At 39.3% G+C, this 13,428-nt stretch overlaps 1 protein-coding gene across 38 annotated transcripts in view; it reads left to right on the forward strand.

Annotated features, from left to right (window-relative positions):
- LOC139766418 (uncharacterized) overlaps positions 1 to 13,428 on the forward strand; it is a 79,147-nt gene that overhangs the window by 53,058 nt on the left and 12,661 nt on the right. For 18 of the 38 annotated variants that reach the window (XR_011716882.1, XR_011716886.1, XR_011716889.1 and 15 more), the window contains 2 exons: positions 915 to 954; positions 1,215 to 6,802. Coding sequence is in view for 9 of the 38 variants with exons in the window: in XM_071695076.1 (XP_071551177.1) it covers positions 915 to 954; positions 1,215 to 1,256; positions 4,728 to 4,764 (119 nt within the window). In the remaining 29 variants the exon portion in view is untranslated. Of the gene's footprint in view, positions 1 to 914; positions 955 to 1,214; positions 6,803 to 13,428 lie in introns of those variants that run through there. The other 20 variants (XR_011716867.1, XR_011716871.1, XR_011716894.1 and 17 more) reach the window with 7 other exon arrangements.

Below are 13,428 nucleotides of genomic sequence, written 5' to 3' on the forward strand. Positions count from 1 at the left end.
TCATCCATCCTCCTCCGCACAACTCTATCCCATAGCCCATACCTCGCAACCATATAACATTGTTGGAACCACTATTCCTTCAAACTTATTCATTTTTGGTTTCCGAGATAATGTTCTCGACTTCCACACATTCTTCAATGCTCCCTGAACTGTCGCCCCCCTCCCCCACCCTACGATTTCACTTCCATGGTTCCGTCCACTGCCAGATCCACTCCCAGATATCTATAACACTTCACTTCCTCCAGTTTTTCTCCATTCAAACTTACCTCCCAGTTGACTTGTCCCTCAACCCTACTGTACCTAATAACCTTGCTCTTATCCACATTTACTCGCAGCTTTCTTCTGTCACACACTTTACCAAACTCAGTCACCAGCTTCTGCAGTTTCTCACATGAATCAGCCACCAGCGCTGTATCATCAGTGAACAACCTCTGACTCGCTTCCCAAGCTCTCTCATCCACAACAGACTGCATACTTGCCCCTCCTTCCAAAACTCTAACCTCCCTAACAACCCCATCCATAAACAAATTAAACAACCATGGAGACATCACACACCCCTTCTGCAAACCTACATTCATTGAGGACCAATCACTTTCCTCTCTTCCTACACGTACACGTGCCTTACACCCTCGATAAATATATAGATATAATATGTTATGGATATATGTGTATGGGCCCTTCTTTGTCTGTTTCCTGGCGCTACTTCGCTGACGTGGGAAACTGCTATCAAGTATAATAGATATAAATAAATTTTTAACTACTTTTAAGTTTATAAAATTGATATGGAACAAAAACAAACAAAATGCAAGCCCTTGGTTTGTAGTTGTTGAATCATGCATGGCACTGAACTCTGTCTTGGAGTGGAAGGATATAATTAATCTTTCCAATCTGAATCATATTTGTTTATTTTCCAGATAGCTTAGAGTTTTTCTTCATGGCAGAGTGTTGTACTTTGTAAGTAATTTAATTTTGTATAAATTTTGGATTGTAAATATGAGTTTTTTGATACATTGTAAGGCATGGAATAAAGTAAAAGTGCATTTGGTAGATTGAAATATCATTGAAATGTACATATATATGCTTCATGATGAAAAATAATGACCAAGTGCAAATCTGTTTGTTTGTGGTGGTTGACTCATGCATGGGACGAATGTGTCTCATATATCAGAAGAAAACAATTCTGCTTTCTAGTCTGACTTTTATTTGTTTTCCAGATGCTGGGGAGAGCTTTGCCTTCAGGAAGATAGTAGTGTTATGTAAGTACTTGTTACATTGATATACCTTTTGATAAATGGATAAAGTACAAACATCCTGAAATATAGTAAAATACGTTTAATATACTTTTAAGTTTTAAAATTGATAGGATGAACAAAAAATAACAAACAAAATGCAGGCCCTTGGTTTGTAGCTGTTGAATCATGCATGGCACTGAATTCTCTCTTGGAATGGAATGATATAATTAATCTTTCCTGTATGAATTATATTTATTTGTTTTCCAGATAGCAAAGAGTTTCCCTTCATGGCAGAGAGTTGTACTTTGTAATTTAATTTTGTATGATTTTTGTAAATGAGTCTTTTGATATATTGTAAGGCATATAATAAAGTAAAAGTATATTTGGTAGATTGAAATATTGAAATGTACATATATATGCTTCATGATGAAAAATAATGACCAAGTGCAAATCTGTTTGTTTGCTGTGGTTGACTTGTTCATGGTACTGAATTATGTGCTGAATAAATTGAAGCATTTGTTTATGTCTTTTCATATTACTTTTTTAATCCAGTTTGTAAAATGTTTTGTTGCAGAAAAATGTCTGCAGTGTTGTGTAAGTACTTGACATTTAAGTTGTGAGAGTTGTGGTAATGTGCATGGCAAAAGAAAAGAGGTGATGAAAGCCTTGCACGAGATGATGTGTGGGTGAATTGGATGGAGTTACATTTGAATTTATCTTGGAATGGGTTGACAAGTATTGTTGACCAGTTTGTAAGGATTTTCAGTGAAAGATACCAGAGGACTGACTGGCGGTATGGCTTTACACCGCGAAACAGAAGCAAGGGAGGCAAGAGTGAGTTCATATTATAGAGGTATAAGTTTGTTGATTATACCTAATAAGTTGTATGGGAAAGTGGTGATGAAAAGGTCATGGCATGAACGTAGCATTAGACCGAGTAGGAACAGTGTGGATTGAGAAGTAGTAGAGGGTATGTAGAACATGTATTTGCTCTGAAGAATTATAGTTAGAAAAATCAAGAGAAAGAGGATTTCTATGCTGCATTTACACATCTGGAGAAAACATATTAGCAAGTTCATAGAAATGCTTTGTGGATGATGCTTTGAATATATGTTCTTTGAGGAAAGCTATTAGGAGTAGTGATGAGTTTATATCGAGAGTATGTGTACAACTAGATAGAAAGGAGGGCGAGTGATTCTAGGTGAAGATGGGTCTGTATCAACAGTGTGTAAAGTCACCATGGCTTTTTAACCTGTACATGGATGGAATGGTTAGGGAGGTAAATGCAAGGAGTTTGGGAAGATGAGTGAGTCTGCATTCAGTTGGGTTGGGAAAAGCAAGTCATTATTTGTGGATGATACTATTTTGGTGGCATACTTAGCAACTAATTGCAGAAGCTGGTGTCTGAAATAGAATGTATGAGAAAGGAGGAAGTTGAGATATAACATGAATAAAAGTATGGTTTTGAGGTTTAGAGGAGAAAGACATGGGTCGGTTTGAATGGGGTGAACCTATGAAAGTAGTTTTGAGTGAACCTTCAAAAGTGGAGTGCTTTAGGTACCCTGGAGATGTTATGGCAGTGGGTGGATCTGTTACAGCTGAAGTGAACAGTAGGGTGGATGAGGGTAATGTTGAGTGTGTGGAAAGTGATCATTGTCTTGGAGGGCAAAGATGAATGTGTCCAGTGGTATTGTAGTCCCAGCAGTACTCTACCAGTGTGAGGCATCGACCCAGAAAATGAAATAGTAAGAAGGGAGTGAATATGCTGGGAAGGAAATGCTTGACAGTTTATGGTTTAGGATGGTTGAGCTAGTTAGAATAGTTAGGATAGAAGAGAGAAGTGGTTGTTAAAATTGTTTGAAGAGATAATGAGGGTGTGCTGAAATAGTTTGGATACATGTAGAGGATGAGTTAAGAGGGTACAAGTCTTGGATGGAAATGGAGAGAACAATAAGGGAGGGGAAAACAAGTTTGAAATAGAGGTTTGGAGTTATCAGGGCTTGAACTTGTAGGAGGATTTGAGGGAAGGTAGGGTGGATTATTTGTATATGTGCTGCCAGAAAGCATTTGACATTACCACATGGAAGGTTGATTGAGTAGCTTGATCATCATGCAGGAACAAGGGGAAACTCCTTCACATGATTGTAGATTATCTCAGCAGAGGGGAATGAAGGACGCATGCTAAAGGAGCCTTTATCCAAATGTTAAGGTGATCAACAAAATGCCACAGGTTTCTCTTCTGGGACCATTAATCTTCATGATCTCTGTAAACGACTAATCTGGAGGTTTGGACTTGTACCTGCAGGTGATGGGAAGGTCATGAGGGAATGAAAATGGAGGAGGATTACATTAACTTAAAGGGACCTAAATAGACTGTAAAGTTGGTCTGATACATTGCTGATGATCATCATCAAATTCGTAGGAAATGTAAAGTAATAAGGGTAGGGCAAAGTGAAAGTAAGTCCCAATATAATTGCTGTCAGCAGGAAATAAGCTTCAGGATGCTCTGGGTGAGAAAGACTAGGGAGTTGACAATGTTCCCAACCTGTTGCTTGAGTCACATATTAGGAGAATAGTCAAGGTGACAAACAGTGTGCTGACAAATTTCAGAATGACTTTAAAAAGTATATAGATAAAATATATAGCAACATGTTCATATCCTACATAAGGCCAAAACTAGGAGAAACTTCTCAGGTTTCATCACAGTACCTAAAGAAGCACAAAGAGGTAATAACATAGTTTCAAAGGAGGTCAACAAAGATGTACCAGAATTAAGAGAGGAAGGCCAAAGGCTCTAAATTTGACCACCTCAGAAGAGAAGAATTAATGGTAATGTGATCACAAAGATTGATGATATGGAGAGTGAACAGCTCTTTGAGAGATATAGGGTTAGAGCAACCACAGGACATAACATGAAATTAAGACACTTGTTAAAAAAGATGTAAAGAAGTGTTTTTATAGTATGATTGGTGGATGATGATGTAAAGAAGTACTTTTATAGTACGACTGGTGGATGAAGGTGTAAAGAAGCACTTTTATACTATGACTGTTGGATGACAATGCAAAAAGTACTTTTATGGTATGACTGGTGGATGATGGTGTAAAGAAGTGCTTTTATAGTATGACTGATGGGTGACGATGTAAAGAAGTGCTTTTATTGTATGACTGGTGAATGAAGATGTAAAATACTTTTATAGTATAACTGATGAATGATGATGTAAAGTACTTTTATTGTGGATGAAGATGTTAAGAAGTACTTTAATAGTGTGATTGGTGGATGACAATGTAAAGTGCTTTTATTGTATGACTGGTTGATGAAGAGAATAAAGTGACTGAGGACACTGTGAGTGGTGGACTTGAAATCCACAAACGAACTTGATTCTAACCTAGAAAATTCTAACCTAGTCTGTCAGAAGGTTACACAATAGAGAGAAGGAAGAGAAACTACAGTGTGTGTGTTAAGCACTCTTGATATGGGATTTTATTCAATTTCAGGAAATGTCAGTTGATTGTGCCTTCAGACAGTAGCTAATGGGGAAGATGACTTGGGGTAAGGAGAGTTTATAGTACTTTTTAATTTCCAAACCTTGAAAAACTTTAATGATGCACAACAGGTTTATACACAGACAAATAATGAACAGCAAGAGTGTTGAAGGAAACGGCCACAAATTCCCTCTTTAATCATAAAGTAATTCCCATGAAGATGTTGAGTTGTGGAGACAAATTCTTGCCTATGCAAGTGTAATTGAATGTTTGATTTCTTAAAAGTTGTTAAAGAGCTGAAGAGGGCATACTGAAATGGCTTGGACATATAAAGAGAAGATATGTCAGTTGGGAGGAAAAAGAGAAGGGGGAAATAAAGTTGGAGGTAGGAGTATGGAGTGAAAAATATTTTGGTGTAGACCTGATTATGCAGGATGGTGAAAGACACATATGGGGTAGATTGAATCGGAGTGATGTGTTATACAAGGATGACGTGCTTTCAGTGGCCTGAATATAAAGCAATGGAGAAACCACAGAGAGGTCAGTGGGGCTTGATTGTGGATGGGAGGCTGTGGTTTTGATTCATTACACATAACAACCACAGAATAGATAAGGGAAAGAGGCGTTCTTTTCTTCATCTATTCATGGTGCTACCTACATCTTTAACATGGGAAATGGCAAACAAGTATGAAAGGAAGAAAGAAGTTTCTGTAAATGATTAGGTATTGGAAAATGGTTTAAAAGAATTTGGGCCAAGTAGATTTTGCAAGATGGTGTCAACCATTGTTTATGCATAACTTTATCATTGTAGAGTAACCTGTATGATGCGAGTGGCAAAACAGTGCTTGTATTAATTGGGTAATGGCATGAAAAATTTAATTAAATATCCAAGCTAAACTAATAATTGTTGTACCACATAATGTAGACTCACTTCGACCATTGTTCAAATAATTTTCTCTTACCATTGCAGAAAACACCATGAAGCTGCAAGACTGAATTAAGGCATATTTGGTTAATGACATAGGAATACAGAATTTAATATACCTTGAATTAAGGCATATTTGGTTAATGACATAGAAATACAGAATTTAATATACCTCCACCTCCATAGTCTAAGCCATTATTCAGAAAGTTAAGCTGTAACATGGATATCATATTTATTTATTTATTACAATTTCCTTCTTTCGTACATGTTCTCTATTGCATGAGCGAAGTTGCGTTTGGAACAGATGAGTAAGCCATGGAAGATTAGAGATCCATTTTGGGCTCTTTCGTCCATACCTTTTGGAGAGTTATGCAGATGATTTCCAGTCCTCTTCTCTTGCCCTCAGAGTTGCCTTTTATGACACAGAGGAGATAAGTGGGCAGTATTCTTTTTACTTTATCCCCAGGAATAATCCATTACATAAGGAAACATTATAACAGGAGAGATTGGATCTTGTGTTTGACATCATCCTGTCTGTCAGAACTTTCCTGACATGGAAAAGGTATTGGTTTCAATGGCAGTTTACTGGTGTTATAACTTTTGTTTGTGATGACCTTGGTACTTCCTCCATACAAACAACGGTAAAGGTAAAAAATTATGTGTCCCTGATAAACTTTGGAGCTGTCAGTTTAGCAAAATATATGTTTATTATAAACTAAAGCAGTATTTTAGAATACTAAAATTAATAGTGAGAAAGTACAGAACAAATTGGATTTCCCACTGGATGTGATTAGTAATATCAGTAATTCTTGTAATACCATGTGTGAATTAATTAGCACTGGTAATGATGGGTGTGAAAATTAGCTTCACTTCCAGAGGTTTTGTTACTTGTGTTTGGAGGTAATGCATTGGGCTAATTAATAATGGTTCTGTTAAGTACACAGCAGGAAACATTAGTGAGGAATTTTCATAAAAAAATTAAGGAAAGTTAACACTGAAAAGGTTTGGGAAGTTGTATGAATGGACATATTGGGAATTATTGATAAGGAATAGGACTCCATTGAGTTTTAGACTTCATGTTCACAGTGGAGGTTTGCAATTAGTAAGTTGTACTTATGTAAACAAATATGTATGTAATATAGCAAATAAATGTTGAAAATGATGCATTGTATTTTTGCCTTGATTTTGATTTTTTATGAAAATTTAAGCTGAAGTGAATTTGAAGTGGAATTCATGTCATTGTAGTTAGAAAACAGTGCATATAATTGTAGAAGGAACTGTGTTAGCAGAACAGTTGATTTTGGGGGGGGAAGTAGTGTAGATGTGGTAACTGTGGCCACCCCTTTTGATGCAAGTTCTCAGAGGGATTCGGTATAGGAGATGTAGGTAGATAGAGGTGGTAACTGATACGACAGGCTAGATCGTAGAGTTTAATCCACAAATTCTGACACAATTGTCTTCCTGAGTGGACTAAGTAAGAAAACGGATCAAGGATGCATCTTACTGGTTAGTTCTTTTAACTGTTTATGTCTCCCATTTTGCATACTGGTGGAGTGGCTGTTCTGGCTCTGCCAAGTCCATGAATTCCAAGAGGAATTTAGTAATAATGTTGAATGAGGGAACACTTTCTTGTTTTCTGGAACGATTAGCCACATTCAAGTGCTAATATGGTCCTCCAGAATACAAAGATATATCATTTTGAACTATAAGTTGCTTAAGCAAGTACATTATTGCAATTTGCCAATTCTTTCCTTTTTTCCCCCCAAGAGCTGGGCATGATAGCTGTAGAAAGTACATTCTATACTGTACATATGACCTTTATCATTAATCTGAATGAAAAGTAGCTGCTCAGTTTTCAAGATTTTGAATTTTAACAAAATACTTGTTAGTTCAGGCTATCAACTGGTTATCCACAAAGTAAGTGTTAACAATCCTTGTTAAATGCAAGGAAAATATTGTATTTTAACTTTCTAAAAAGGGAAACGGAAGGAGTCATGCAGGGAATGCTCACCCTCCTCGAAGGCTCAGATTGGGGTGTATAAATGTGTGTGGATGTAACCAAAATGAGAAAAAAGGAGAGATAGGTAGTATGTTTTGAGGAAAGGAACCTGAATGTTCTGGCTCTTAAGTGAAACGAAGCTCAAGGGTAAAGGAAGGAACCTGGATGTTTTGGCTCCGAGTGAAACGATGCTCAAGGGTAAAGGGGGAAGAGTGGTTTGGGAATGTGTTGAAAGTAAAGCCAGGGGTTAGTGAGAGAACAAGAGCAAAGGAAGAAGCAGCACGAGTTGTTGGAATATTTGATGAGTGTAAGAAAGTAAAGTAGAATGATGTTGGTAAAACTGGAAGTGGATGGAGAGAGATGTGTGATTATTGATGCCTATGCACCTGGTCATGAGAAGAAAGACCATGAGAAGCAAATGTTTTGGGAGCAGCTGAGCGAGTGTGTCAGCAGCTTTGACACACAAGACTGGGTTATAGTAATGGGTGATTTGAAGCAAAGGTGAATAATGTGGCAGTTGAGGGTATAATTGGTGTACATGGGGTGTCCAGTGTTGTAAATGGAAATGAAGAGCTTGTAGATTTGAGTGTTGAAAAAGGACTGATGATTGGGAATACCTGGTTTAAAAGATATATACATAAGTATAAGTAAGTAAGTAGGAGAGATGGCCAGAGAGCATCATTGGATTACACGTTAATTGATAAGCGTGTAAAAGAGAGACTTCTGGATGTTAATGTGCTGAGAGGGTCCAGCTGGAGGGATGTCTGATCATTATCTTGTGGAGGCAAATGTGAAGATTTGTAGAGGTTTTCAGAAAAGAAGAGAGAATGTTGGGGTGAAGAGAGTGAGTTGGAAAGAAAACTTGCATGAGGAAGTACTAGGAGAGATTGAGTGCAGAATGGCAAAAGGTGTGAGCAAATGACGTAAGGGAAATGGGGGAGGAATGAGATGTATTTAGGGAAGTAGTGATGGCTTGCGCAAAATATGCTTGTGGCATGAGAAAGGTGGGAGGTGGGCAGGTAGGGTAGTGAATGGTGGGATGAAGAAGTAAGATTGTTAGTGAAAGAGAAGAGAGAGGCATTTGGACAAATTTTGTAGGGAAATAGTGCAAATGACTGGGAGATGTATAAAATAAAGCAGCAGGAGGTCAAGAGAAAGGTGGAGGTGAAAAAGAGGGCAAATAAGATTTGGGGTGAGAGAGTACTATTAAATTTTAGAGAGAAAAAATGTTTTGGAATGGGGGTAATAAAATGCGTAAGACAAGAGAACAAATGGGAACATTGGTGAAGGGGGCAAATGGAGATGGAAATAATAAGTGGTGGTTAAGTGAGGCAATGGAGTAAGTATTTTGTAGGTTTGTTGAATGTTCGATGGGAGTGGCAGATATAGGGTGTTTTGGTCGAGGTGGTGTATGAAGTGAGAGGGTCAGAGAGAATGGTTTGGCGAACAGAGAAGAGGTAGTGAAAGCTTTGCAGAAGATGAAAGGTGGCAGGTTTGGATTGTATTGCAGAGGAATTTATTAAAGAAAGTGGGTGACTGTGATGTTGATTGGTTGACAAGGATATTCAGTGTATGTATGGTTCATGGTGAAGTGTCTGAAGACTGGCGGAATGCATGCATAGTGCCATTGTACAAAGGCAAAGGGGATAAAGGTGAATGTTCAAATTATAGAGGTACAAGTTTGTTGAGTATTCTCGGGAAATTCTATGGGAGGGTATTGATTGAGAGGGTGAAGGCATGTACAGAGCATCAGATTGGGGAAGAGCAGTGTAGTTTCAGAAGTGGTAGAGGATGTGTGGAGCAGGTGTTTGCTTTGAAGAATGTATGTGAGAAATACTTAGAAAAAAAGATGGATTTATATGTAGCATTTATGGATCTGGAGAAGGCATATAATAGGGTGGTTAGTGATGCTTTGTGAAGGGTATTAAGAGGGTGTGGGAGGTAAGGTGCTAGAAGGAGTGAAAAGTTATTGAGGATGTAAGGCATGTGTATGAGTAGGAAGAGAGGAAAGTGATTGGTTCCCCTGCATGATGTCAAGAGGGGAGTTTAGTTTGTTTATGGATGGGGTGGTTAAGGAGGTGAATGCATGAGTTTTGAAGAGAGGGGCAAGTATGCAGTCTGTTGTGGATGAGAGGGCTTGGGAAGTGAGTCTGTTGTAGTTTGCTGATGATACAGCACTGGTGGCTGATTCGGGTGAGAAACTGCAAAAATTTGTGACTGAATTTGGTAAAGTGTGTGAAAGAAGAAAGCTGAGTAAATGTGAATAAGAGCAACGTTATTACGTTCAGTAGGGTTGAGGGAAAAGTTAACTGGGAGGTAAGTTTAAATGGAGAAAAACTGGAGAAAGTGAAGTGTTTTCGATATCTGGGAGTGGATTTAGCAGTGGATGAACCATGGAAGCGGAAATGAGACAGGGTGGGGGAGGGGGCGAAGGTTCTGGGAGCGTTGAAGAATGTGTGGAAGGCGAGAACATTATCTCGGAGCAAAAAAGGGTATGTTTGAAGGAATAGTGGTTGCAACAATGTTATGTGGTTGTGAGGCATGAACTGTATATAGGGTTCTGCAAAGGAAGGTGGATGTGTTGGAAATGAAATGTTTGAGGACAGTATGTGGTGTGAGTTGGTTTGATCAAGTAAGTAATGAAAAAGGTAAAGCGAGGTGTGGTAATACAAAGTGTGGTTGAGAGAGCAGAAGATTGTGTTGAAATGATGTGGTCACATGGAGAGAATGAGTGAGGAAAGATTGACAGAGGATATATGTGTCAGAGGTGGAGGGAACGAGGAGAAGCGGGAGACCCAATTGGAGGTGGAAGGATGGAGTGAAAAAGATTTTGAGCGATCGGGCCCTGAACATACGGGAGGGTGAAAGGCATGCAAGGAAGAAAGTGAATTGGAACAATGTGGTATACCACGGTCAACGTACTGTCAATGGATTGAACCCGGGTATGTGAAGCGTCTGGGGTAAACCATGGAAAGGTCTGTGGGGCCTAGATATGGAAAGGGAGCTGTGGTTTCGATGCATTAGACATGACAGCTAGAGACTGAGTGTGAACAAATGTGGCCTTTTTTGTCTTTTCCTGGCTCTACCTCACTGGGTGGAATGCTATTTCATGTGTGGCGGAGTGGTGACAGGAATGGATGAAGGCAGCAAGTATGAATGTGTATATATGTATCTCTGTGTGTGTATATGTTGAAATATATAGGTATGCATATGTGCGTGTGTGGACTTTTATGTATATATGTGTGTAGGTGGGTTGGGCCATTCTTTTGTCTGTTTCCTTGCACTACTTCGCTAACACAGGAGAGGGCAATTAAGTATAATAAGGAAATAAAATTATATATCCCTGGGGATAGGGAAGAAAGAATACTTGCCCTGCATTCCCTGCATGTCGTAGAAGGCAACTAAAAGGGATGGGATTGGGGGGCTAGAAACCCTTCCCCTCCTTGTATTTTAACTTTCTAAAAGGGGAAACAGAAGAAGGAGTCATGCGAGGAGTGCTCATCCTCCTTGAAGGCTCAGATTGGGGTGCCTAAATGCGTGTGGATGTAACCAAGATAAGAAAAAGGAGAGATAGGTAGTATGTTTGAGGAAAGGAACGTGGATGTTTTGGCTCGAGTGAAATGAAGCTCAGGGGTAAAGGGGAAGGGTGGTTTGGGAATATCTTGGGAGTAAAGTCAGGGGTTGGTGAGAGGACAAGAGCAAAGGAAGGAGTAGCACTATTCTGAAGCAGGAGTTGTGGGAGTGTGTGATAGTGTAAGAAAGTAAACTAGAATGATATGAATAAAACTGAAAGAGGATGGAGAGAGATGGGTGATTATTATTGCCTATGCACGTGGTCACAAGAAAGATCATAAGAGGCAAGTGTTTTGGGAGCAGCTGAGTGAGTGTGTTATCAGCTGTGAAGCAAATGTGGCCGTTGAGGGTATAATTGGTGTACATGGGGCACTCGGTGTTGTAAATGGAAATGGTAAAGAGCTTGCAAATTTGTGTGCTTTTTTTTTAAAAAGGACTGATGATTGGGAATACCAGGTTTAAAAAGGGAGATATACATAAATATACATATGTAAGTATGAGAGATGGCCAGAGAGCGTTACTGGATTACGTGTTAATTGATAAGCGTGTGAAAGAGAGACTTGGATATTATTAATGTGATGAGAGGGGAAACTGGAGGGATGAATGATTATCTTGTGGAGGCGAAGGTGAAGATATGCAGAGGTTTTCAGAAAAGGAGAGAGAATGTTGGAGTGAAGAGAGTGGTGAGAGAAAGTGAGCTTGGAAAGGAAACTTGTGTGAGGAAGTACCAGGAGAGATCGAGTGCAGAATGGAAAAAGGAGAGCAAATGACATAATGGGAGTGGGGGAGGAATGGGATGTATTTATGGAAGTGGTGATGGCTTGCGCAAAAGATGCGTGTGGCTTGAGAAAGGTGGGGATGGGCAGATTAGAAAGGGTAGTGAGTGGTGGGATGAAGAAGTAAGATTGTTAGTGAAAGAAGCAAGAGAGGCATTTGGAGGATTTTTGCAGAGAAATAGTGCAAATGACTAGGAAATATATAAAATAAAGAGGCAAGAGGTCAAGGGAAAGGTGCAAGAGGAGAAAAAGCGGGCAAATGAGAGTTGGGGTGAAAGAGTATCATTAAATTTTTGGGAGAATAAAAAGATGATTTGAAAGGAGGTAAATAAAGTGTGCAAGACAAGAGAACAAATGATAACATCGGTGAATGGGCAAATGGGAACAAGTAGTGGTGAAGTGAGGGAGATGGAGTGAGTATTTTGAAGGTTTGATGAATACTTCCCACGTATTCCGTGCATGTCGTAGAAGGCAACTAAAAGGGGAAGGAGTGGGTGCCTGGAAATCCTTCCCTCTCGTTTTTTTAATTTTCCAAAAGAGGAACAGAGAAGGGGGCCAAGTGAGGATATTCCCTCAAAGGCTCAGTCCTCTGTTCTTAACGCTACCTCACTAACACAGGAAATGGTGAATAGTATGAAAAATATTATATATGTATTTATCTATTAATTTATTGAAACTTGGTTGTTGTCTCCTGTATTGGCGAGGTAGTGCAAGGAAAGAAACGAGAGAATGGCCCAAACACCCACATATACATGCCTATACATTTCAACATACTCTTACATATACATACACAGATATATACATATACACATATGTACATATTCATACATGCTGCCATCATCCATTCCTGCCGCCACCCCACCTCACATGAAATGGCACCACCCTCCCCCCCGCACACGTGTGAGGTAGTGCTAGGAAAAGACAACAAAGGCCACATTCGTTCACACTCAGTCTCTAGCTGTCGTGTGTAATGCACCAAAACTATGGCTCCTTTCCACATCCAGGCTCCACAAAACATTCCATGGTTTCCCCAAGACACTTCACATGCCCTGGTTCAATCCATTGACAGCATATCGACCCCGGTATACCACATCGTTCCAATTCACTCTATTCCTTGCATGCCTTTCACCCTCCTGTATGTTTAGGCCTTGATCACTCAAAATCTTTTTCACTCCATCCCTCCACCTCCATTTTGGTCTCCCATTTCTTGTTTCCTCCAACTGTGACATGTATATTATCTTTTGTCAGTTTTTCCTCACGCATTCTCTCCATCTGACCAAACCATTTCAATACACCCTTTTCCACCACACTCTTTTTATTACCACACCTCTCTCTTACCCTTTCATTACTTACTCGATCAAACCACCCTCACACCACATATTGTCCTCACACATCTCATTTCCAAAATATCCACCTTCCTCCGCACAACTCTATCTATAG

Source organism: Panulirus ornatus, chromosome 57 (assembly GCF_036320965.1).
Source record: "Panulirus ornatus isolate Po-2019 chromosome 57, ASM3632096v1, whole genome shotgun sequence".
Lineage (NCBI taxonomy): Eukaryota > Metazoa > Arthropoda > Malacostraca > Decapoda > Palinuridae > Panulirus > Panulirus ornatus.